The following is a 27,572-nucleotide window of genomic DNA, read 5'->3' on the forward strand; positions in this document are numbered from 1 at the left end:
TCTGCCTTGCAAATTAAAAGTTTGAAATGCCAACTTTGTCTCAGTAAAACACATCCACAATACCATTCATTATGACGTTGTGATTTTCCGTGTTTTTTTTTTTCAGGAGTTCATTTGTTACGGGTTTTTCCTTTGACTTCTTGGGTGTGTGTTAGATTACGTAAGGAAAAAAAAAGGAAAGACAATGAGCCAAATTGAATGTTTTCTAAACTCTACCCTCGGATATTTGTTTCAATTTCAGAAGCGGACATGGGGTTTCTCCTTGCACATTGTTAAATTCCTTCAAAGGAAGTGCCGTGAACATTCTCAAGCCTAAACAAAGCCCAGATTGTGTATACAATAATAGTAGATAATCCAGTGCACCCCATCCCCAATGCTACTGCTTCTAAAAACCTTTCCTCAATTTCCTCCCCATGGTAATCACTTAACTCTTGTGTCTTTAATTGTATGACTTCATACCTGGCTCATAAGGCATCAGAATCCTTAGCACACAGTAGGTCTCCAGGAAATGCTTTTACACATTATGCAATGTTTCCAAATGTAAGACTAGTATAGGGGCAGACGTGTGTGTGTGTGTGTGTGTGTGTGTGTGTGTGTGTGTGTGTGTGTGTGGACACTTAATGAAACTTTTCCAAGGAAACATAAACAAAACACATACTTTGAAAGAATCAGGAAAGCATTACCAGAAAGAGAAAGCTGAACAAACTTAAGAAATATTACTGAAGAATGATTATTGCACATTTGCCTGTCCAAAAACAAAGCGAAACCAGCTAGCGACTCTCTTCCCAGGGCCAGGAAGCTGGTGAGGCTGCGATTAAACCGGCTTCCCCACTTAGCGCCACCCGAGATGCTATCTGGCTGGCTCGACAGAAGGCTCCACAAGTGACCAGTTCACGAGCAGCACACGCAGAAACACCCCTGAGAGGAATGAGAGGAACGTGGCCTCGTGGGCACGCAAGCTGTTACACATCAACTCCGCATCTCTCCCAACCGCTGTACTTTGATACTCATCGTCTTCACAATCCAGCAGAGACACACTGCTATGGTGTGGAAGGAAGCAAAGGAGAAGTGCACCTTTTCAGCACTTCAGATAAACGTTTACACTTCTCACGCACCACGGCACGAACGTACTAACGAGCCTGGCAACTGAGTCCAAGTTTCCAGATCCTTCTCTGATTTGCCCAAACCTTCCACCCTACCCTTCACCTGCGAACTGTTTATGCTGCTACAAGTATGCAGGAAGTATTGACAGGAAAAACACTAGAACAGGAAAACACAACGACCAGGAGATTTGCATTAACCTTTTCTTTTAACCTCTCTACTCATGCTATCTGACTGAGCAAGAAACCAATTCCTTAGGGAAGTGATTTTTTTCAAAACATACTAGCTCATTGGTCAAGCAACAAATCCCCAGAAGAGCTTATAACCTAGCTAACAGAATCCTAATTGCAGTCAGTCCAGCCAAGACTCCAACCAGCTCCATACCACGCTGCCCCTATCTAATGGTATGACTTTGGACTAGTCATTTCACCTTCCCGCACTTCGGGTTTTTCCCTGGCAAGGTGTCTTCTTTAGATTGTGACCTTTTGCTTTGGTATCCACTAAGAAATGTCCTCCTTCACAGTTTTTCAAAACTGTCTTGGTTTAACACACCTTGGTCCATGTGACAGACAGAAATCAGCTTGTCCAATTTCTTGTAAACTGGAATACCATAGTATTGCATTTAATATGCAGCTTAGGATGCCACCCTCCAACTCAGTCCAAGCACCTAGGTTCCAGTCCCAGTTGTCACTTCTGATGCCAGCAGCAAGTGCAAGTGATGGCTCAAGAAGCTGGGTCATGATCCTGGCACAGCAGCTTAGCAGCTAAAGTCCTCACTTTGCATGTACCGGGATCCCATATGGATGCTGGTTTGTGTCCCAGCAGCCTGGCTTCCCATCCAGGTCCCCTACTTGTGGCCTGGGAAAGGAGTCAAAGATGGGCCAAAGCCTTGGGACCCTGCACCCGTGTGGGAGACCCAGAAGAAGCTCCTGGTTTCGGATCAGCTCAGCTCTAGCCGTTGCAGCCACTTAGGGAGTGAATCAACAGACAGAAGATCTTCCTCTCTGTGTATCTCACTTTCCAATAAAAATAAAAACAAGTCCTTAAAAGAAGTTGGGTCCTTGCCAACCAGGTGGGAGACCCAGTTTGGATCCCAGGGCCCTCGCTTCCACCAGGCCCAGCCTCAGCTGCTGTGAGTATCTGGGGAGTGATGGATGGACAGAAGATTCTCTGCCTGCCTTTCAAATAAATGGGTGACACATCATCTTAAAAAATATTTTGGAACTTTTATAGGAATCATATTTCAATGTGAACATTCCTGTGGAGAGAATCACCTTAAGTTCCATTCATGAAAACAGGCTTTAGTGCTATTCAAGATGATATTAGCCTTCATTAACAATAAGATACAAACTAAGGTGACGGAAGGCTTTCTTCCAGCCAGTGATTAAGAAAAGATAACAAGTGTTAGAATACCAAAGGTACAAGCGCTCTAAGTTGCTAAGTCTTTATATAGAGCAGTTCAGCAATAAATTAATTAAATGCCCATCACCTCTGAATCCAGCAACTCCATTGCTAGCAATCTATATTAAATTCAATTTCTAGAGTTAGAGAGTGAATTATACCGGCTGGCATTATGGCACAGCAAGTTTGATGCTCTCTGCTACACAGACCTCCCATATGGGTGTCAATTTGTGTCCTGGCTGTTAATTCCAGTAATTCTGTACTAATGGCTTGGGAAAAGCAGTAGAGGATGGCCCCATGCTGGAGACCTGGAAGAAGTTCCTGGCTCCCGACTTCAGCCTGGCCACTGCAGCCATATGGGAGTGAATACAGGAATGGAAAATCTCTCTCTCCAACTCCCTGCAATTCTGACTTCCTAATAAATAAATCAATCTTTTAAAAATGTTTAAATTATTAAATGACATATGATATTAAACATTCTTAAATATCCCTTAAATTGCTCAAGTGTCAGTCGTTTACGTAAACTGAATAATATATAAAAATAAAGATCATATTCACCAATAAGCATGTATCACAAATATACAACCAAATTACAATGCACATTTCTAATTAAAAGTAGTATACATAGTTCTGTAAGTCACATGAATAAAATATAATTATCCCGGATTATTAGAAACACCAGTAAAGACTTACAATGATATTCCCTGCCAGTGGCATTAGTGAAAGCAAAATCACTAAAAATAGCACTAAGGCCAATGAACAGGAAACGGTTAATATATCTCAGTATACCCATGAATAAAATACGCTATGTGGCTAGACAGAATGGGCTGCAGCTGTATACAGTAACAGGGGACATCCAAGATTTCCTGTGAAGTAAAAATAAAGAGCGCAAAAGAAAAGTTTCATCAGCAAGTTCAGCGTGTAAGTGCATAGAAAGATGCATACTGGAGCCATAAACTGTGATTATACTTACGGGACAGGAAACAGAATGGGGATAGGAGATGGGAAGTTGCACAGACTTTCATATTTTTACACTTGTAAAAATCACAAGTACTTACTACTATTTAAAAAAAAAAAAGATTTATTTTTATTAGAAAGGCAGATTTACAGAGAGAAGGAGAAACGGCAAGAAAGATCTTCCGTCTGCTGGTTCAACCCCCCAAGTGGCCACAATGATCAGAGCTGAGCTGATCCAAAGCCAGGAGCTTTCTTTGAGTCTCCCACACGGGTACAGGGGCCTAAAACTTTTGGCCTTCCTCTGCTGCTTTCCCACGCCACAAGCAGGGAGCTGGATGGGAAGTGGAGCAGCTGGAACACAAACTGGCAACCCTATGGGATCCTGGTACTTGAAGGGGTAGGATTAGCCAGGTGAGCCACCATGCCAGGCCCTACTTTGGAATATTTTAAACACAGGAAAATGAGATCATGTATAATCTGGCTTTGGTTTTCCCAAAGTTCATGCAAAAACAGGGTGCCAGGATGCCTCCATCTTGGTTTCAGCCACCCAGATCAGGTACTTGCTACTAAGCAAAGATTCACTGTGAGTCAGTATGGAAGACATTGAGAAACAACACAGATACTGTCTAACCATTCCCAGCCCTCTGCGTAATGCTCAAACACCCAGACATTGTGATATTTCTGGCTGCTGCAACATCATAAAATGTCTGGGCATTTTGACTAACTTGTCGGTGATCTAGGACATGGGGGACTGCGCTTCTCAAGTTGGTGCAAAGACAGATCTGCCCTCTGCAAGAATAAGCTCCCTCCAAGAGGAGAAAAACATCACAGGGCTCAGAGTGAGGGTGAAAAACATCTGTGGGCCTGGAGGGCCAAGAGCAGTCTATCTCCAATGGGTTAACATTCACACTAACATCATCTCCACTAATGGAGGGCCTGTGCACTCCGTTATCATCTGGCAAGCAGGATGTAAAACAAACCCAACAAGCAGCGGAGGACATTCCTCCAAACTCCTGGGCGACTGGTATATCCTGGCTCCTCAAAGGGATTTCCCAATCCTGAAAATCCCACATTGCCACACAGCTCTACACACTGAGAGAATGAATCTATTTATGTGAAAGGCAGAGTTACAGAGGCAGAGAGAAAGGAAGAAGAAAAAGGGAAGGAGGGACAGACAGACCAGGAATCGTCTATCCACCAGTTCACTCCCCAGATGGCTACAATAGCCAGGGCTGAATCAGGCTGAAATCAGGGACTTGTAACAGTCTCCTTTGGTATACCCCTCGCAGCAGGTAGCTTAGGTCCACCCCAGACTCTTCTCCAAGACTGTATCTTTCCAACCATCCAGTCAAGTCCACGCCCAGGTCTACACTTGCCTTCCAAAGACCCGACGGCCCCTTGAAGCCTAGTTCCAAAACCTGGTGCTTGCCATGGAAGATACTCAATTAAAACACTAACCGAATGAACGGACCACTGAGTTCCTGCTGTAGTGAATGGTGCTCAGCACTGCATGGCCAGGGTCAGGGCGTGTGCAGGTCAGGCCTGAACTAGGAGAGTAGCAGGGAAGACGGAGGTGAGTGGAACGATTTGAGTGATGAAGGGTCCTTTCTCACAAGCAAACAAGTTTGACAGTGAGGAAAATGGAACGAGTTCCAGGCCCCAGGAAGTGAGAGAGGCATGGAGGACACTGGATATGACAGAGTCATGAGGATTTCAAGCAGCTAGGACTGAGCTTGGGAATGTTTCTTGAAGGCTCAAACCGGGGAAAAACCGGATGGGCTCCAGAATGGAAAAATACGGAGCTGGCTCATTGGCTTAACTGGCTAATCTTCCACCTCCAAGCACCAACATCCCATATGGATGCTGGTTCATTTCCTGGCTATTCCACTTCCCATCCAGCTTCCTGCTTAAGGCCTAGGAAAGCAGCAGAGAACAGTACAAGCCCTTGGGCTCCCTGCACCTATACAGGAGACCCAGAAGCTCTCGACTCCTGACTTTGGATCAGCTCAGAGCCAGCCACTGCAGCCATTTAGGGAGTGAACCAGTGGATGGAAGCTCTTTCTCTCTGTAAATCTGCCTTTGCAATAAAAAAAAAAATCTTAAAAAAAAAAAAATCACATGGAAAAATTCACTTTGCTCCCTCATACCTGCCTGCCATTTCCCTGGAGCCTTTCTACACCGTGTGTTTTGCTGTTTATCTGGAAAGTCTTTCTCTAGAGAAAATTCTGAACTCTCTGTCATGCTAGCCATGACCGGCCCGCTCCCCATGGGGCACAGGTTTGAGCACATCCCCCTCTAACCCCAAGGGATCTGGTGTAGATTTGTACCTGTCTAGCTCTGTGCTGCTCCCTCGTGACCAACAACACAGACCATGCAGCCTCTGGGCCAAGGTCTGAGACCCCAAGCAGAGCTGACCCAGTGGCCTTGGGTCCGTTAGCATGCGCTTCCACTTAACTTTGGGTCTGCAGGCTCTGCCCTACTTCCCACCACCCCTGAGATCAAAGTTCCTCACCCTGGCACCATTTCTGAGAGAGAGAGAGAGTGTAAGGGAGCCCAAAAACATTCACACGAAAAGAGGAGGTCCAAGGCTCACCAATGGTATTTGTTCATTACCTCTAAACAGGGCTTATGTTTACCCACATGCTGTTTGTCCCGGCAAACAGGAGTGTATTATTAATGAAAGTGCATGGGGCCACTGAGCCAGCAGCTCAGATAGTAACCAATGACCCAGGTCCCGTTGTTCTGATGACACTGGAAAGGGTGGAAAAAAAAGGCATGACCAAAGTATTTTGCACTTGATCTTAGCCAAAAGACCAAGAAGTGAAGTCCAAAGTACTTTGAAAGTCCACCAGGATCTAAGAGATGACATTTTGGCCTTCCCTTTCCCCCCACAGTCCCTTCTCTACTGGGTTCTTGGCTCACAATCTCCAAGGGTAACAGCATATTTCTTGGAGGAGGCCGAGTCATTCTTATTTTCGCCACTCTGACAGTCAGTGTTTGCTTGACCTTAAGGGAATCCAAAACAGAGGAGACCGCTCTCCTTCCAGAGAGCAACCTGGACCCACCAAGCTGGGAGCGGGATAGGGACTCCAAGAACCAACCCTGGCTTTGGCTGCCTCACTGCTCAGGTGAGGGAGGCCGCCCCAAGGCAGGTTGCCTGCAGCTCACCCAAAGCCCGGAACAGCACAGAGCTGTGCCACTAGGGCACCTTCACATCTGGATTTAGAGGAGGTGAGCATCAGGCCTGGTGGCTCCAATGCCACCTGGAGCACCCACACCACACATTCAGAGGTCCTGGCTTCCAGTGCTCATCCTGGCCTCTATCCCAGCTTCCTGCTCATGCACATCCCGGGAGGCCATGGTGATGGCCCAAGAACTGGGTGCCCGTAGGCTACGCAGGTGGGAGACCTGGATTGAGTTTCCAGGGTCTCACCTGGCCAAGCCCTGGCTGTTTGGAGGGCATGTGGTGAGTGAACTTGCACCCAGAAGATGACGAATCTTTTAACTTTTCAAATGAATTAAATTAACAAATAAGTAGGATAAATATTTTTTTTAAGTGGAAAACTATTGGAATGTTTTCTGTGCTTTTTCAAAAGAAACATACCATTAGAAGAAGAATGAAATATACTTCACAGAATTCTTTGGATAAGCAGGCTATCTTTCTACAAAGAGAAAATTTAAGAACCCAAATTCTGGAATATTTCTGTTCAAATGGATTTTTTACTATAATTGGTTTTGAGGAGCCAGAGTGCTAAAAATAGAGGTAGCAAAACTTGAGGGAGGGCAAATACGTGTGAGAGGGCGAGCTCACAATGAGCAAAAAATGTGGTATCGCCCTGTATTAAAATAGGCAATCTGAGCCCATTCTGGGAACGGGGTCGCGGCCTGCCAGTCATCTGGGCTCAGGGCTGGCCCAGCTCCCCCAAAAGCAGTCCCTTGGTGCAGTGCATGGCCTTATAAGGCAACTGTGCTGGGAGAGAAGATAACACCATCAGGCACTTAACATTTCCAGAGGCCTCCACAAATACCAGCTCAGGGCGCTGGGGCACCCATGCCACCTATCATTTCCAAGGAGCTGGACAAGAAAGGTGCCCCACTCATTGATGTTAGTTCCTGAGAGTGGGTGAGGAGCTGGCAGCCCCACTAAGGCCCCCCGGTTTAGGGCCAGACCAGGCTCAACTCCATGAGCCCTGGGGCAGATGCTTCACTTCTAATGAGCAGGAAGGAGGAGGGGAATCTGACAACCAGTAAGAAACAGACTGCTCCGCCCCTTCCCTCCTCTTTATCTAGGTCTCCACCAGATTCCAATCCCTGAAATAATCAAGACTCCCACATAACAGCCTAAGAGGAGGGAGGGAGGCAGGCGGGATCAGACAGAGTAGGACGAGATGTGCTCTAAGCGGGGGATGCACTTAACAGGAGTTCACCTTGGCAACAAACTCCACAAGGGTGAATCCTGTGCCAGGAAGAAAATTCTTCTGAAAATTAACAAAATTCCAATGTGAGTTATCAAATCATGTTTACAGAAGATCCTCACTAGCCAATCAGGTGGCAGGAGTAAAAGATTAGCAGCCACTTATATGCTTTAAAAAACAAAGTCGCCCACAGGGTCAGCTGTGCTAGAACAGGGGTCTCTACTGAAGCAAGACTCATAACTTTGTTTGCTATTTAGTTCAACTGACAGTGAGGTGCCATAATTCATGTACATTACATTATTTTTTTTTCCTGCCAATTCATCCAACTAAAGAGAGCTTAGGAACCAGATAAACATGCAGCCATAGTCCATTGTGGGTTGCTACAACTAACTGGCTAGGTAACTTATTAAGCAGTTTCTTTGGCTCATGACTCTGGTGGCTGCCTACACATGGCAGGGCACCTGTGTCACACGGCAGAAAAAGCAGCAGTGGACTGCAGAGGGCCAAGCATGCAACATGACCCTCTCATAGCAGAGCCCTCCCAATCCCTACTGAGGGTGGAGTGGGGGTGCTTCCACCACCAAATCCCCTTCACCTCCGAAAGACCCACCACCTCTCAGCACCACTGCAGACCGAGCAGCCAGCGCATGGACCATAGGGGGATTCACTCAAAGCCCAGGCAAACCTGCTGTGGGTGCATCAAAGGATGTAAGAGGAACTAGTAGGTGTCACAGTCAGCAGGTTGGGGGGAAGCCTGCACTGCAGAAAGGACCCCGAATGTTACCGAGATCAGGAGGTTGAACCAGTTTCCTTAGAAAAGGGTACAATAAGCGCACCAAGCACCTGAATGTTCATCAGCAGACGAATGGAGTCACAATATGGTGGCATCAAGCAATGGGAATATTACTCCGTCATCAAAAAGAGCAAAGTCTTGTCTGCGGGACAACATAGCTGACCCCTGAATGCACCATGCTGAACGAAGTAACAGTGGACAGGAAGGCTGGTATTGCATCATTCCATTTTTGCAAATTCTCAGAAATGGGCAAATCCACAGGGACAGAGAAGGGTCTGTTAACATCTCCCTTGGCTAGGCAGAAGGGAAAACTGTGAGGGACCAGCTAATGGCTCTGGCTTGTTTTTTAAAAGAGAGTTGACAGCATATTCTGATATCTGTGATAATGATCACATAGCTCAGAACACATCACAAATTATTTCAGTCTGCACTTTCAGGACCCTACCCTAGGACAGGCACCGAGTCACGGACCAAGGGGCCTATGAAAGCCTACAGGTGCTACCTCGGCAGGTGTTACATTGTACTCAGGTTCTGAGGGTCCAAGCCAGAGTTCCAATAGGATAGATGCAGAGTGTGGGATAGATCAAAGAGTGGGGCAAGAAGGCGGCGAAGGGCATCAGGGCTTCTGAAACCTGACCTCCTGTAGCTGGGTGGCTCACCTCATGGACAAGCAGCTGGCACATCACTTAGGAAAAGCTCACACTTCACTTTCCTCTAGGAAGGAGCACCCCCATAGTCGATGTTTAAAGCCTCACTAATGTCTATGCTTAAAAGGCTGACAAGCAGAAGGAGAGGGAGAGGAAGAGATGCCTGGTACCTACCTCACAGTTTAGCAAAGGTTAGTAAGTTAGCACCCATAACGGGGAAAATGCCGAGGTTAGCCAATCTTTTAACTTGGCTACTCTGGTACCCAGCAGTTGTGGTTTCACATCAGCAAGGCTTCCCTTCCATGACCTGTACCACAGCTTGTCATATCCTATTTACTTCTGCTTGTTGGAAAACTTTGACTCCACTAGGCATTTATCACAGTAACTTCCTATTTGTCCAAGCTTTTGCAAAATTCCTATTCAATTATTTGAAAAGCAGAAAGACAAAGAGAAAAAAAAAAAAAAACAAGAGCTGCAGTTCACGGGCTCACTCATCACAGGAGCAGGGGTGGGCGAGGGCGTCACAGCCTCCCAGGGTCAGCATTGGCAAGGAGCCTGAATCCTCCAGCCCAGCCCCTGGGACGTGGGTGTCTGTAGCGGCATCTTAACTGCTGTGCCTACATATGCCCCATTTCCCCCATGCTACTTTGCAGCATCTCCATCTTCTATTGGAAGATATTCCATATTGAAGCATGTTCCATCTTCAAGACTCAGAGGCACCAGGAATGATAAACAGCCTAGCCATCCAAAGGATGCAAAACAGCAAAGTACCAAAGGTAATCATGGAATAAGATAAGAGGCCTTAAGGAAGTTCAGAGGAAGAGTCAGAGAAAAATGCCTTATTGTTCCAGTCTGCTAATCTGAGCAGTTTGTATGGAGCTGCAAACCCTGCAGAGTTGGGTTGGAATGGAACGGAACGGAACGGAACGGAACGGAACGGAACGGAAAGGAACGGAAAGGAAAGGAAAGGAAAGGAAAGGAAAAGAGAAAAAGAAAAAGAAAAAGAAAAAGAAAAAGAAAAAGAAAAGAAAGATAAACAACAAAAATGCACAAGCAAACTTGGCACATTGGCACTGTATTCTGCAGGTGCCTAATTTTCATCAGGTTATACACTGGTCACTTGTGGAAGAAACCCGATTGGGAAAGCAGCAACACAACTAATAGAAATTCTTTAAAGCATCCCCCAAACGTATCCTTCATTTACTCTTTCATTCATTCATAGTTAACAGCCAGAGATACGGCCTCCCTCCACTCTGCCAGTAGACTTCATTCAAACCTTTATGATGATAAACCCTCTCAACTCCAGTACCTCTCCGGTTCTATCTGTTCACATCTTAGGGACCCATCTGCATACACAATTCAGTACTGCATGACCAAACCCCAAAATGCTATTAAGAGGAAAAGCTAAGAAAGATGCAAATTCCACTCAAATGTAACAAGCGGGATGAGTCAAGACTGAGGTTTCCATTACATCTGCTCATTTCCTCGAGTCACACTTAGCAACATGTGTGCTGGCTTTGTGGAGGGCAGGCGCCTCCCGAAATGTTCTGTTAACAATTAAGCAGGCCTGTGGGCTGGGGCTAATGGTGATTGCTGTGCTACACCGGGAGACCTGAACTGCACACTTCCCCTAGGCAGCATTTGGTGCCCGGCTATGTTGCGGGCATCTGCGGTGCAAACAAATCTTCCAGGAGAGGATATGAGAACACGGACTGAGTGTCTGAAGTATACTTGGGGAAGCTTACATCAGAGGGGACCAGGCACTCCTCCCTCACTTTGGAAGTGAAGGGAACATTTTCACAAGTAAATGCACACCACAGTTTGCACCCAACAGAAGCTGGTGTTCTTCCAAAAACGCAACCCACTAACCAAACTGACCATCAAGAGTGCCTATGCCAGCACCTCCCCGGCAGACCCAACAAGCAGATACAAGCAGGCACACACCAAATCTGAGACCAGGATATTGTTACATAGGACCAGCCCAGGATGCATCTGACACTACAAATGAAGATGCTTGAGAAAGTTCCTGGAAAAGCAGACTTCAAAGAGAAATTGATCATGATGAGGAAAAACTTCTGAAATCCCCTCACCATGAGGCATCTGGAAAGCTCCTATTATGAAAATGGGTATTATGAGGGGCAGGGGGAACATCTGCATTGAATGTCAAAGAATTTTTTTTTCTTTGCATTGAAACCAACACCTTTTAATCAAGTCACTCTTGCCAACTTTTCTGACGTTTCACTGGCACGGCAATATACTGCAGCCAAGTCAATGAAATCCTGCACAGCCCACTGAACGTACACCCCACACTTGGCCTCACTATCGGCAGTGGCTAGCCAGGGAAGTGGAGCAAGCATCCATCCGCATGACCATAAAAAGCAACACTTTTCACAGCACATTCAATGAACTCAAAATGGCATCTCCCAACTTGTATCTGCTGAGCACTTCAGCACCTAACAAAGCATCAGAAACCACAGGGGACATGTCTAAAATGGGGTTTTCAGTCAATACTTAACAAGCAGGTGCTGCACAGGACAGGCCCGACAGATGATGTATGAATCGAGGTCATGGACAGAACGCAAACATGCAAAACCTTCAGTGTGCAGTGGGCGGGAACACAGCCAAGGGCTGAGACTCTGGGCTGGGGTCTAAGTGAGGACACTGTTTCCAGAGATGTGTGGCCACAAACAACAGCTGGCTTTAGAAGAATTCCTGCTCCTTGACCCAGAGATTCCTCTGACCTATGCTATTACAGTCAGCAACACAAATGATTTTCATGCCAATTAAAGGCTCGCGAGGCTTCCTGGAACAGAAAGGCAGTTAATTGATTCAAACGTCTTGGCTTACATATGCCCAAGTCACTGAATCTCAAAGCACTTGCTAAGGAGTCTCTGCTCCTAAATCGGAGACTTTTGTGTTTAAGATGGGGAGGCAGTGGGCTGTGCACACTATGGCCAAATGACAACAGAAGCAAAAGGAAGGGGGCACTTTGCTTTGATCATCTAAGAACATGGAGAGAATAGACCAACATTCCAGATCAGAACATCTCCACTCTGGAGCTGCACAAAGATAAAAGTTCCAGAACAAAACCAGCTCCTGCACCCAATAAAATCAAACAAGGCTTTCCCACATACACCAATTGCAACAGTCCTAGCTGGAACTGTCAGTCTTCTTGGCCATTTTGCCATGGCAGATTCTCAAAGGGTAGCTGACATGACTCCAGGTGCCACTATTCTGTTGATACTGCACAAGGGGTAAACAGCTTAGAGTGGACCACGATGGGATTCCTGTCTTTTCAAATTTGCAAGTGATGGACCCTGGTGCCTAGAGGTTAAAGTCCTCACCTTGCATGCGCTGGAATCCCATATGGATTCTGCTCCACTTCCCATCCAGCTCCCTGCTTAAGGCCTGGGAAAGCAGTGGAGGATGGCTTTCTCTCTGCACCTTCACGGGAGACCTAGAAGAAGCTCCTGACTTTGGATTGGCCCAGCACCGGCCACAGCGGCTACTTGGGGAGTGAATCAGCAGATGGGAGATTTCTCCTTCCTGACTCTCCTCCTCTCTGTAAATCTGACTTTCCAATGAAAATTTTAAAATTTAAAAAAAAAAAAATTGCAAGTAATAGCTTCATTAACAATAACAACAGGTACCCAAAGGGTGAAAAACATGTGTTGATCATTTACCAGATATACAAGTTCCTCCCAATAAATCTATGTTGGTCTCTACCTCTATATTTGTAACCTGGCAAACTCAGGACTTTCTCAAAAAATTTGGGGGAAGGGAAAGAAATGCATAAAGACAGAAGGCCACCCACCACCGCCTCAGACACTGGAATTGTCAATGAGAATCAGTATCTCCCCTTATGAGTTTCATAAGTGACCATGGTCAATGTCTTCTGAGCAGCTCAGATACAGCCTTCCAGCACACTGAACCAATCTGCCATCCCTTTTCATAATGGGATGCCAGGGGCTGCTTTAATCTTATCTCTGGGATTCCAACTATCTGTGCTGTGAAGTAAACAAACCACTCCTCCACCCCTTACCCCAGCACCCCCAACACCCAGCCAGCCTTTCTGAAGTGACAGCTCCGATAAAAATCTTAAAAGCAGGGATGTGTTAAACCATGCCTTTTCTCAGAAAGAAAAAAAGCTCTGTCATTCTCGAGTGTTATAAACACTAACGAAACTGCATTTAAACAAAATGTGTGTTTCTAATTATTAGTGAGAAGATTTATATTCCTGCCGGCAGGAAAAAAAAAAGTTATGTCCTAAGAACAGAAGTTCAGGGCTTCAAGTCAGCAAGAACTTGGAAATGCAAAATCATTCTGATAAGACCTCACTCCTTCACCAGCAAGAGAGAAACTGGTATCTCGCTGTACCAACACAGACCTAATGAATGGTCACTTTGAAGCGAAGAGGGGGAACATTCCAACACAGGGCAAGATGACACATCTCCACAGCGAGTCCACTGGACTTCACGGGTAATGATTACCAACCCCCTTTGTTAGTCAAGAAACTGCCTATCACGGTCACAACCTGCTATGGGGTCAGTTTCCCCGGAGAAGTTGCTGCTTGATGCAGGAGGTCAACTCTATTTGCAGGGAACTTCTCAGCAAATCCAAGCACCTGGCCGTCCCAGGGCCAATCATCCAGGATCCCTTTCCCCGGCTCTCGCCCTTGGATGCATTGCATTTGGTTGCCTGGTGGAAACAGGTGGGTTTAAGTCTGCCAACCAGGTCCTTTTCCTTTCTAGGGCGTGAGAACACATTCTCTATGGAGAGCCACCCAGGCTCCTCTGGCATTTTCTTCCTTTCTCCCATTCCTCCCTATCCCCCACCCAGGTCACTTAAGACTCCTAGAATCAAGGTTGGGATTTGTTCCTTTCTCCCCTCCCCCATGAGAATGGCTAAAGAAAAACTTCATTTCCGGGCTCTGGTTTTCAGCAGGAGCCCTCCTCCCAAACAAGAAAACTCAGAGTGGGCTTTCAAGAGTCCTTTTGTTTATGGAGAGTCATTTCCTGCTGTGAGCTCCCACCCATAGCCACCACACCCCCCAACCTCAGACAGGAGAACCAGGCCCAGGAAAACCTTTGAGCAGGAGCCGCACCAACTTTTCCTTCTTGGTGAAGATAATAATCAAAAACTATAACAAATGACACAGAGGCAGTCACTTAGAAAGCATAAAAACACACCCTGCCCCAACCCAAGGCCCACCCAGGCATGTGGCATCAACTTTGGGATGAGAGTGGAATGCAAGTTATGATTCTTTCAACGTGCAGCAGGCATAGTCCATTCGCACCACCCTTGCCACTTTCTAGCTAATTTAGGAGGCTTTCATGATATGCCCCTGCCCTCTGAGGAAACAAGGAGATAATAAAACAATGGGAAGGGTGGAAGAAAGAGGAATGCCTAAGCCTACAGAACTGTTATCATTAAAAATAAAAATTAAACCAACAAAAAAAAGCATACAATGGATGAAGAGTACTGATCATCCCGGTTACAAATGACCTCTAGAAGGAGAGTGATCCTAAGACTATCAGACAATGGAAGACAGTAAGGTTAATTAGGTTCATTCAAGGTCAAATATTGACACGGATGCCAGGGAGGTTGCATTTTTTTGCTGTTGCAGCCTGCCCTCCTGGCAGGTGGTTTCTAAGTCCTGTGCTCTGGATGAGGATGCCTTCCATTTATTTCATCCTGAGATGTCTGCCCTCTACACTGAAAAACACAACAGCTCCTGAGGCTGCGGGGGCCGAGAAGTGGGTACAAACCACTGCCACAAGTGTCGGTCCAGGAGGGCATAGGCAGGACACTGGCCCTGCAGTCACGCTTCCAGGTGCTCGTGGTCCCCTTCAAGCCAGCAGCAGTTTCCTGGACCTCAGCTGGAAGAATGCAGCTGAAGTGGAGGCTAGACAAAATCTCTGCAAATCTGTTCCACCTGGACTAGTAACCTGAACCGGTCCCAACTGCAAGACAGGAGTCAAGTCCACCTTGCCCTGTGCCAAGCCCAGCCTCTCCCTGCCAGGTTTGCATTTTTCTCCTGGTTTAGGCTTTCATTCGCACTGGACAAGAGGGAAAGATTCCTGTATGCGTGGGACACACAGGAGATGGAGCACCCACCCACACACCCACACCCACACACACACAATCTCTAGACAAAAGCGGTCTGAGACAATGCTTGCAATCTGATGGCATGGAGTGGGGCTGAGGGTCCAGCATGGAGCATCTGTGAAACAGAAATTCATTCCGAAAGCTGCGGACAAGGTTTATGATGATCATGCGGAGGACTTCAGCTGGCTTCTCTTGGGGTCATCCTACTCGCAACAAATTCACTGGTTTATTCCTGACATCGTTCTAGGCAGTGGGAGACTCTGCAGTGTGAAACAAGAAAGAAGGTGCCCTGGGCACTAAGGAGTTACACTCCAGAGGTGCCAAAGAAGTCTGATAATAAGAACTTGGGGGGATAGGGGGAGAAGTACTAAACAAGCAAACAATCGAAAAAACAGGGATGTAAACCCACGGGACTACTGTAAACCCGAGGTCAAAGGTGACATCAGAACTGGCAGCCCAAAGAACTGCAAGGATCCTGGGGTTCTCCGGGTATTGTAACTGGCTGGCACAAAGGCCCTGAGGCAGGAACAAGTTTGGCAGCCTGGAGCTAGCCACCAAGTAAGGCCCAGGCGGCTGACATGAATGAGGCCGTGATTCCTGGCAGATGAGGTCAGACAGCCCAGCAGGGCCCAGATCACATGAGCCTCGTGTGCCACTGGAAAATTTTAAGCTCCTCTCCACCAGCTGTAAAACCTCAGACAAATTACTAAATCTCACGGCGCCTCAGTTTTCTTATCCCTAAAACAGAGGATGGTAACACTTCACTCCGGGTTAAATGTTGAAAGCACCAAGAGACCCAATCTCCAAAAATATTCAATGAATTCATATGCAAAAAAAAAAGTCACCACTGATTTGCTAAGTTGGTTAGTATTTGCAATACACCTGATTTTCAATTCTCCCAATTTGTACTTAATAGGTACTTTTTAAAGTTTTTTCATAGATTTTTTTTTTATTATTGCAAAGTCAGATATACAGAGAGGAGGACAGACAGAGAGGAAGATCTTCCATCCGATGGTTCACTCCTTCAAGCAGCCGCAAAGACTGGAGCTGAGCCAATCCAAAGTCAGGAGCCAGGAGCTCTTCCGGGTCTCCCACTCGGATGCAGAAAGATCTAGTGGCATTTGTTGCTGTCTGGAAGTAGCTCATTCATTTGGGGTTGCTTCTCCCATTCTTCCACATAAGCACCACTGGGGCAGGGATCCCAGCTTCCCCAGTTCCTAAGACAGTAACTGGCACAGGGCAGATACTCTATAAACATAAGGGCCTTCCAAAAGTTCCTGGAAAATGCATGTTATGTATTTTCCCGAGGCTTTGGGCCATCCTCGACTGCTTTCGCAGATCACAAGCAGAGAGCTGGATGGGAAGTGGAGCCGCAGGGACTAGAACCTGCGCCCAAATGGGATCCTGGCGCATTCAAGGCAAGAATTTTAACTGCCATGCTATTGTGCTGGGCCCTGTACTTGCTTCTTTAATACTTAAGATAAAGACGGAGTTCAGACAGTCCATCCCACTCTTTCACTCCATGAATGTCTGCAGCAGCAAGACTGCAGGGAGCCAAAACCAAAGAGCTAACAGCTAAATCTAGACCTCCCCACCTGGCAGGGCCTTTATCAGAAAGCTGGATTGGAGGGGGAGGAAGTAGGGCTCAAACTTCGGGATACGGGATGCCATACACCACTAAGAGGATGTGGAGTCACAATTACTGTGCCAAATGCCCCCAAATCCTTCCAACATATTAATACAAGTAAGCTTGAAAAGGAAGGCTCTGCTAGGAAAATGCCTGGAGGTCCTGGAGATTGAAGCGGCCGTAGGAGCACGGATGGGAGGGAGGGAGAACACCAACAAGCGGTGGGTGACCCGGCTGCATCCTGGTTGACCGGCCTGCAGCACTTGCAACCATCCTCTGCTTCGTACTACTCTCACCAAGCAACACGCGCACCACCCTGGCCCCCGCCTCCACGCGCTTTCTAGGAAGGTGACAAGAGCAGCCAGGAGCAACGATTTTAGCGACTGGTCACCACCCAGCATCCAGAGGCAGGCATAGTGCATAAGCGCAAATTCTCCCTACTTCCTCCTACCCTGTTCCATCCTGTCAGGCTGGGAAGGATGCTATTTAAAAACAGATGCCCTGCGCCTGGCGCGGTAGCCTAGTAGCTGAAGTTCTCGCCTTGCATGCACCAGGATCTCATAGGGGCACCGGTTCTAACAGTAAAAGCCCTATTTCCCATCCAGCTTCCTGTTTGTTGCGTGGGAAAGCAATCGAGGATGGTAGAAAGCCTTGGGACCCTGACCCGCATGGGAGACCTGGAAGAAGCTTCGTGGTCCTGGCTTCAGATCGGCTCAGCTCCAGCCTTTAGGGTCACTTGGAAAATGAACCATTGGATGGAAGATCTTCCTCTCTGTATATCTGACTTTCCAATAAATAAATGTATATATTTTTATATATAATACATATACATAATGTTAAAAAAAAAAAAAAAGACAACAGATGTCCCTAGAAACTCACAAGTCTCCAACCCAGTAAATCACAAATGCTGGCTGAAGTAACTGCACTTTGGGATCCCCTCCCCTCCCCCTGCAAGCACAAAGGGAATTCTGCTACTTGTCAAACCAGCTAGCACTAAGTGTCTAGAGGCCTCCTCTGGCCACCCTCTAGGTGGGTGCTGGAGGAATGTCCTTCCCACCCCACCCCACCCCACCCCCCAAAAAAAACAAAGTCCCAAATATTCAAGAAGAAACTGTTAGGGTTAACAAAACTTCTTTGCAATAGATTTCAGGAGAATCAGAAGAGCACCCCTTAAGGAAATCAACTCAGGAAGAATAAAGAGTGTTAGTGGAAAGTGAACCTTGGCCTCAGCTGGCTCTTGCCCTCCTGGGTAAAGAGCTCGAATTTGGAGATTCTCAGATTTGCTAAACCTTGGTGATGGCAGAGTTTGGCAGTTTGGCCGGTTGGATTTGTGTAACAATACAGGGCTACCCACCTGGAATCTCACTTCCCCCCAACCCCCCCCACCCCACCCCCCCACCCCACCCCCCCACCTCCCGGCCATGAGGGACCAGCATTTATTGCAGCCATTTCTTTAACTTCTTGAGCTCCATAATAAGCATCATAATGGTTGCAGCAGGGTTCAACTCAGAAAAAGACAAATACAAGTTGTTTTCAGTTTCTGCACTACCAGTGGCTCAGCTGACCCAGCTGGAGGGCGGGAAGGCCTGCAGACCTTTCTGAAAGCATCAGTTGGGTACACTGAACATCTTATCCACAAAACGGATGACTTGGGGTGGCTGGCCGAAAGCTATCCCCCACTCCTCCTCCTCCTTTCTCACCAAATCAAGTCAAAAAGAAGGAGTCAAGCAACCTTGAAGAAATTGGGTCTGGGAGCAACCAATTCGCAGGCCTCTCTGGGTTTGATGCTAGTTTGCTCTTGCCTTCTTGGGGAAAGAAAAGTTGCGCAAGAACCAGGAATTGACAACAATCTTCCGAGGAGAACTAACACTTCAAACAGAAAGCAAAAGACACAGGCCTGGGGAAATACAATATATATAAGATCACTGCACGTGTTCCCGGAAGCGAATTCAGAAGTCAGTGTATTTGGTGGCAAAATGCACGTTTTCCACAAATTCCTGAAGGACCTATGTATACATGGGTTTCTTTTTTTTTTTTTTTTTTTTGGCACCCAAACAAACTTATCATTTACTTTGGTTTTTTTCCATGAACTTTAGAAAATACTCTTGTAGGGTGGGTAGGTATACCAATCGCTGTCTGTAACTAGGAAACTAGGAAGATCATATAATGCATCTTTACAATCCTAAATTTAAAGGTATTTTCTAAAAAAAAAAAAAAAAACACTTGATTTTTCCTAAACATTTCTGGTTCTTCCCCAACCCCTCAGCCTACTTTTATTGATGGATTTACCTGAAAGGCAGAACATTAGAGAGCAAGAGTGAAAAGCTGAGTGATAGTTTGCATCTGTTGGTTCATTCACCTGAGTCTGTTGGAAGCCAGGCATCTGAGACTCCAGCCACAGGGCTGGCAGAAGCCCACTGCACTTGAGCCACCAGCTGTGGCTTTCCCAGGTGCGTTAGCAGGCAACTGGACAAGAAGCCAGAGCAGCTGGGACACTGCACTACACTGCCCCAGTCTTTTTTCTGTTTTTAAACACAATCTCCAATTTCAAGTAAACTTACTCTCCTTTGACCAGGTTTCTCACTCTTTGCAAAGCTTTCTAGGAATGAAGAATTCCATTTTCAGGGCACTCACAGTACCCATGGTTTCAATTACTGGTTCCAAGAGCACAGCCTGAAATTGTTCTGAAATTCGTTTTTTTAAAGCCAGACCTCTCCTCCTCCACAGTCCACTCAACATCTCCTGGCTGCCTTCTGGTTGCCTCTTCCCTCCTAGCAACGTCTCTAGCACCTAGCATCTTAGCAGGGCATCCAGATGAGAAGCATGAAGAGTGTCTCCTAGCCTTGTGTCCCACATAACTAAGTCATGGAGACCTTGGACCAGGGCCTCTTGTGTCCGCGTCTCAGCCTCAGCTGCCACTGACACCTGCATTCCTACAGCAGCACCCTCTGTCTCTGTTCTTAACTCTCCCAATGCCCCTGCTCTTCCTCTCCCATCGCAGTGTCCCCCGAGGCCACCTTCTGCTGCCTTCTGCTGCCTTCCCTTGCCACCCAGCTCTCCCTCAGACGGGACAGACCCCCTTCCTTCAAGCTTCCTTGGACACAGCTTCTCCACTAGCTGCTCCTCACTGAAGGGCTGGCTCAATGCCAACTCAAACAGCTACCTTGACTCTAACGCCATGTTTTATTACACCTGTTTGTTTGCATAGGGCCACCAAACTCAACACTCAGCAGCCAAGAGTTTAGAGTCTGACCTGCTTCTCCGACACCTTAGCATCGCTAGAACCTGCATGTGAAGGCCCTGGTCACTTAACCTGGCAGCGTCCAAGTGGCTTCCCAAAGGCACAGTCATCTACAACAGCCTGCCTAGAGGATGGAGTAAGATGACAGGGAGCACAGTAAATACTCAATAAAAGCCAGTGATTGTCATCAGTTGACCAGATAAAATCTTGTCTGAGAAAGATTTCAGGATGTTCTTTGTCCTAGGATCACAACAGGGACAAATTATAAAACTATCCTGATAAGTTCAACCCCTGAGGGCAAGGTAGATAAGACGCTTGGAACCCACAGTGGAGCAACTCTGGCTCTGGATTCCAGCTTCCCAGCATCCCTTAAGTGGGTGCTAGCCACGTTGTGAGCTCCTGGCTTTCGGCTTACCCCAACCTTGCAAGCATACGGGGGAGCACACCAACATGGTGGCTGGGGATACAGGAGGGAGAGTCAGAGGAAGCTCCCGGCTTCAGAGTGGCTCAGCTCCAGCTGTTATGGCCGTTGGGAAGTGAACCAGCAGACACAAGATCTTTCACCGTCTCTTCTCTCTGTATATTTGACTTTCCAATAAAATAAACAATTCTTTCAAAAAAATTTTTAAATGTGTCTAATGTACCGCATAGAGAGTTTTAAGTTCCAGGCAATGTTAAGCACCCATCCTACTCCAAACAGAAATGTCCTGAAAAGAATTGAGGAGGAGTGTGAGTGGGGAATGCAGACAGGAGGGTGCTCTGGGAAGCATCACTGAACCCCTAAGTCTGTGTGGTGATAAAGGTGAACTCTGTCCACTTCAATAATTTTAAATTAATGGGGGGAAGAAACTTGTCCCTCAAAAGGTTCACACAAAGTAGAATTAAAAGGTATACAGAACAGAAAAGTTTCAAGTTACATATAGTAGGGGGTCTTCAGGGCCAACAGGTGTCACAAAACCACAAATCAACTTGCCCAGTGGGTTTTTGTTTTGCTTTGCATCAAAGCAAGCTTTCTCTCCAACTTTCGATGTGCACACCATACCTTGAAGCAGTTTCACATAGCCTCCTGGTATATTTTACACACGCGGACATGAGCAGCTACACCCAAGCCATCTCCATCTATCAAACAAGTCCCTGCCCGCCAGGGACTGACATGCCATCCTCTTATCAGCCCAACATCCATTTAAATACCTGCTCCCAGGTGGCCCCAAGCCCAAGGAACTATGCAATCACTTCTGCTCCAGCTATTAAAGCTCATTCTCCTCATTCCTTCTCTGGGTTTTTTTTTCCCCTTTGACCAAAAGCAAGCACTATTCAAGAGGAACATTCACATTCCCTTTCCCCTACCCCCAGGCAGACATGAAGGTGCCAAATGATACTGAACACAAACATTCCAAAGTGGCTGTCACACAGAGCAGGCTTGTTTGGGAACATGGGGAGCTCTGGGCTCAGCCACCTAAGCATGGCTTCCAGAAGGCCCTGTCCAAAAAGGTCAAGTGGAGTTCTCAGAGGCCGAGACCCCAAAAGACCAGGCACACTCACCTGTGTTCCCAGGGGCTGGGATGTCCCATCTCCCCTACCCCTGGATGGTGGGGGCAGGAATGGTTCACCCACAACTCCTCGAATCCCCAGAGGGCACATGACCCTCAGTATCAGACCAATGGCTACTGCTTTTTAAAAACTTCATTTTGTGGAGTGGCTGAGACTCGAACCCACACCTAGTGGGATGCTGGTGTCTCCACTGTGTAGCCCCTAGTTAGCGACTGCTTCTTCACAACTTCCCTACAAGCTCAGCACATCGATGCTGCTGCCAGCAAGCACATTCCACAAAGTCAGTTTTAAAAAGCGCATGCGCTGAAAAGTACTTAACTGCTGTCTTTAGGTAGGTGCTGAGTAGTGGGAACATCATAAAATGGCCTACAAGAAATGGTCAACAACAAATGAAAACAAAAGTAACTACCCAGGAATTACATGGAGAGAACAGAAAGTAACTTCTTCCTGGGATTCTGAGCAAAATTTTCTAAGAGGAGGTAAATATTCTAAAATGGGAGGCTGAAACAGATCCCTGCCCAGAAAGCAGCAAAAACTAAACCCAGCGAACAGAGAGGAAGAAAGTGGCTTATGCCGATGATTCTCAGTATGTAGAGCCGGACTTAGGGCAATCACAAATATCAAACTTGGATTCTGTGGAGGGAAGAACACAGCAGTACTAAAGGATCTGGGACAGAACAGGACCTAGGAGCATGGTGTAAGGACGGAGGGATGGAGGGATAAAAGGAGCAGAGTAGGGAGAACTGAGGATCACTTAAATGGCTGAGGCTGAGCCAGGTGTCAATACCAAAATGAGAGATTCAGAGGACAGATTCAGACACACACACTCACACACACACACACACACACACAATCAGGAGTGTGAGCAAACCCACAGGGGACCCCAATCAACAAGGCTTTGTGATAGCTTCAGAGACAAGAGGGCATGAAATGACATCTCCAATAAAGTCCACAGGGTCATTTTAGAAATCCTGAAAAAGACAAAAGCCCCGGAAAGTGACAATTCTACATATTCTGTACCCATCCAATTTCTTCTTTTACTGATACTTGGTTTTATCCACGTACACATTTTCATTTTAGAGAACTGGCATTTTTATTTTAGAGAGCTTGAAAATGCTGTTCTTTTCACTAAATGTTGTAACATGAGAATTATTCCCTCCATAAAAACACAACCTTCCAGCGACGGGAAGCATCAGAAGCTGAAAGAGGCAAGGCCGGGGTCCTGGCAGGCTCGAGAGGGAGCGTGGCCTGCCGGTGAGCTGACCGCAGGTTTCTGACACCCGAAACTGTGGAGAATAAATCTCTGTCGCTCTTTGTGCTCGCAGGTGCTCTCTCTCTCACACACGTGCACTTTCCCCCTTGTGAGAACACAGCCTTTAGCGAGTGCCAATACTCTTTCTGAAATCACACAGTGATTGACATAGCCATTTCCTCCGGTTCGCCCATAGTTGTGGTGATGTCTCTCTCTCTCCTCTGCAACTCCGTAACAACCAGATATAGGAACAGGAACTCATCATGCTCTGCTGTCCTTGGAGGAAGTTCCTAAGTCTACCAAGTGCTCCAGCACAGGGTATGACCTTGTGGCGACAGTGCCTGAGCCCTTCAGGCAAAGCTATACTGCATCACCATGGTCGCTGATCACTGGCTTGCAACTGTTTGCTGCTTGAAGAAATCTCCCAAGGATCTCTGTCATACAAAAGAGCAAATACTTCGGGGAGACTCCTCCTGCACCTCAGAGTTTGCCAGGAGCATCTGAAAACTAGTTCCGGGAAAATTTTTCCCAAGCGGACACACTGGCCGAGGGTTTGCAGCCACTTCCTAGGAGACTACTACGTTTTCTTCCACATCACCAACACCAAATCCCACCCTAGGAGTCAATTACCAGCTTACTGCATTCGAGGAGATTGGGAAAAACAGCCTCTGAAGTTGGTTAGACAGAGAATTTTTCTGCACCTTCCAAAGCCAAGGAGATTAATGGTAAGGCATACGAAGATCTGAGAATGCCACATCAATCTGACACTTTTCTCTCTGCCACTGTAAACAGTTTCCCTTTATGCCACCAGTACTTTGGCAAAACTTATGCAGCAAACAAGAATGCAAAGCAAAAAATTTCTATTACCGTTGTAGAAATCACTTTATATCATTGCTGTCTAACATCTTTTCATTGACTATCCCAACAGCGCCAAGATTTTGGTTTCAGCTTAAGGACCAGTCAATTCAAACTAGGCAATTTTGGAAACAATTATTTAGCACCAGCGCCTTCATAGAATGTCTTTCACAAATGATTTCTAACCAGCCTGACATACACAGAAAAAAAAAAATCCTCTTTCTCTGATACCCAAAGAAGAAAATCCTGCTTTGAAAATTCAGGGGCTCATTATTTCTTCTAACAAGACCGAGTCTTGATATATTTGAACACATGACCTTTGTGACTGTTCCTAGATTAGCTAAGGCAGAACTACGGGGCTGTTACCTATATAGTTAGCAACTGCAATAAAATCTTTAGAACTACAAACTCCACAAGATTTCAAAGATGACCTGATAAATGTGCTCCCTTAGATCCCAGGGACACCGTGCTGACCGGGTCTCCTGCAGGGACAGCCTCTCTAGGAACACACATGAACGATGTCACTGCTCCATCTTACACAGCTGGCTAGCCAGACAAGATTATTCCCTCCTCGACTTTTCAATGATATCCAAAACATACTCTGTTCAAGTTCTCAAAAACTTCCAGTCCTAAAAAGCCACAGAAATCTCTCCTAAATGTGGACTGTTCATTCTTTCCAGCTGGGGAGTCTCTTTCTCGGGGTAAGGATCAGGAACTCTTACTAAGGGTTAAAATGCCCTTGGCGATAAAGCGAACACATGTCAGAAATAGCAAATGACACCATTTGGACTCTTCCTGAAAGGTGGCAAAAACACCCATGCACCCGGACAATTAATAATATCCAATGAGACATCCAATGACATCAACTCACCCATGAAAGTCACCAGAAACAAACAGTTTTTCTCTATGTCATGTGTATGCATATCCACGTTACCTATGTGTGTTCTGGTTCCTGGAGTCTACTGCCAAGATTTTGGGGAAACAAAGGGCTGATCTTCTGGGTGGGCTGCAGGGGGCTTACCACACTGGTGAGCCACACGTTTTGTTTTTTTTTTTTTTTTTTTTTTTGCAAATGCTGATTGAAGAGCACTCACTAAATACCGTATTTATTTGTCTTGTGGCTTTCGGGGATGGTCGGGGGAGGGAGGAAGAGGTTAGGAGTTTTCAAAACCAAAGCATAAACCAAAAACAGGGAAACATGGCGAAACTGCCAGGATCGTCCTGATTTCTGAGAAATGCTAAACCCTTTCTTCTCTTCCCGGTGCATCCTGTGTTGTGTACTCTCCCTCTTGCACAACTCAGGTCCTGAAATCATCCTCCTTCCTCTCATTTTCAAAAAGAAAAAAGACAAATGTTTTGCTCAAAAGACTCTCAGAGGTGCCACCCACCAAGGCCACCTGAGAAAGAAGACCACAGGACCAGAGGCAGTGCCTGGGACTTCAGGGCCTCTGCTGTCAGGGACACACAACTTCCCAGCGGCCCAGCACAGGCAGCACCGCAAATCCTGGCAGTTGGCAAGAGCAACATCCTGCCTACCTGATTCTAAGTTGAGCACAAATGGCTATGGTTTTAGAGATTCACAAGGCTTTGTGCTATCCCCTCCTCCAGCACCACCACCACCAAAAAAAAAAAAAAAAAACCTTTCAGCTTGTCTAATTAACTTTCTCCTAATTACCTGGCTTCTTAGGAGTGGATAAACAAAGATGGTTACACAGGATACATTCTAACACTTGGAAGCAAACAGAAAGGTACCGAGAAGGGGTTTAGGGATGTAGCCAGTCCGGGACACAGGGAAATGTGTCATGTTGAAGTTTTACATGACAGCAGAAATTAAGTTAGATGGCTAAGCAACCAGGAAAAAAGTTCAAAACAGAGAAGTGTTTCCAGTCCCAGCCTCTCTCAAAAAGAGATGTCACCCATATTCCTGCCGTTGTTACAAAACACCAAGCCAGAAAACCACTTTCCCAAGTAATACTTGGCCATAAAATAGGCAATTCCCTTCAGGAGGCAATTCTCAGCTTACTAACCTACCTGGGTTGCAATACCCTCTCCAAGGTGTTCCCAATAAACCCGATCTCCTTGCCTTGTTTTGCAGTCTTCGGTCTGTCTCTACCTTCTCTATTTCAACAGGTCTCATTTTCCAAAACTTCAATGTGCCAGTGAATTCCTCCTCAAGACTCAGAATTGCAGTATGCCCACAACACGGGGTTCTCAACAATAACCCTCAACACGCTCAGTGCGGTCGAATCGCTTGGGCGTCTTAGGGTTCCCCCGCAATACTCTCGCTCCTGCTCACGCCTTCGAGTTGCTTGCAGAAGGCTTAGGAACGTCACGACGAAATCTTAGAAAGTCGGGAGGAAACCCTATTTCTTGGATGGCAGATGCTATACCTGCGCGAAGACTAGCTGGATGGCAACACCCAGTTACCCTAACTCCAAAACTCGGAAACGCGCGTCTCGCCCACCCCTGCCCCACGCTGGCTCAGCTGCGTGTTCGCCCGAGGCAGGCCCCACAGCTGCAAGTTGTTGACCGTGGTGATGGTAGGCTGATTTTTTTTTTTCCTCCAGGATTCAGGACGCACCACCTAAAAATGTTCACTTCCCTAAATAAAAGTATTATTTAAACATCCTGGCCGAGCGAGCACTCGCGGAGCTCACACGTGGAGCCCCCACATCCACATCCCCCCGAAGTCTGCAACGACCCAGGGTCGGCGGGGGCTCTGACTCAGCAGAAAAGAATGTGGCTGATGAGTTATCTATTAATCCACAACGCCTCAGCTGCAGACCGATTTCCCCCAACAACTTTTTAACGCCGGATGGAGGGCGCAGCAGCCTGAGCCGTCCTGTAGCCAAAACTTTTCCCCAAAACTTATCCATAGCACCCCATTACCACCACCACACACACACACACACACACACACACACACACACACACAGAGCTCTCCAAGACACAGAACCCCAAGCCCTGACCCCTCGGTCCCGATCATCTGGGGTCACCCAGGAGTCAGCTCTCGATTCCGCTTTTAAAATCCTGGGCAGACAAAGCTGAGCATTATACTTAGAGGAGGAAAAAAGTTCAAAAAGTCCTCCAAGTTGCGCAACGTGGGGCACACAGACCCACGCGTGAACACTTACATTTCCTCCCACCCAAAGCCACCTCACCTCTCCGCACCCAGCCGGGGTTTCCGTGCTGGGGCCACTGCCGAAGCCGCCCCGCGTCCCCAGGTCGTGCCCGTCCCAGCGCCACTGCTCACCTCTTCCTCCTGGAGGTTGGCCTCGCTCGGGGTGTTCTCCTTCTCGGCTTTGCCGCCGTTGTTCATCTTCCCGGTCCTCGCTGGCCGGCCAGGGAGCGGCTGGGGGCGCGGGCGCGCTCGCCCTGGCTGTTGCCTTCCCCGGGGCGCCGGGGGTCCCCCTCGGCCGGGCGCCGCACGGGCTGGCTGTGGGGGAGACTCGGCGGCTGGGCTCCCCGCGGCGCGCAGACGGCGACGGGCCACTCAGGAAGTGCGGGCTCCGGACGCGGGCGCGGGACAAGCGAGACAATCGCGCCCGGGAGGGAGACCTGGGAGCGGGAGGGCGGGCGCGAGGGAAGGAAGGGAGGGAGGAAGGAAGGAAGAGAGGATGGGGC

The 27,572-nt window shown here is 47.2% G+C and overlaps 1 protein-coding gene across 2 annotated transcripts in view; it reads right to left on the reverse strand.

The window, feature by feature from the left end:
* Positions 1 to 27,370, reverse strand: part of RBPMS (RNA binding protein, mRNA processing factor) — a 168,749-nt gene extending 141,379 nt beyond the window's left edge. The window contains exon 1 of one of the 2 annotated variants that reach the window (XM_040994227.1): positions 27,202 to 27,370. In XM_040994227.1, the coding sequence (XP_040850161.1) occupies positions 27,202 to 27,267 (66 nt within the window). In that variant the 5' untranslated portion in view covers positions 27,268 to 27,370. The remainder of the gene's footprint in view (positions 1 to 27,201) is intronic. The other variant, XM_040994226.1, reaches the window with a different exon arrangement.
* Positions 27,371 to 27,572: the final 202 nt, after the last annotated feature.

This window comes from Ochotona curzoniae, unplaced genomic scaffold, assembly GCF_017591425.1.
Source record: "Ochotona curzoniae isolate NIBS_2020 unplaced genomic scaffold, NIBS_Ocur_1.0 contig_899, whole genome shotgun sequence".
NCBI classification, from domain to species: domain Eukaryota; kingdom Metazoa; phylum Chordata; class Mammalia; order Lagomorpha; family Ochotonidae; genus Ochotona; species Ochotona curzoniae.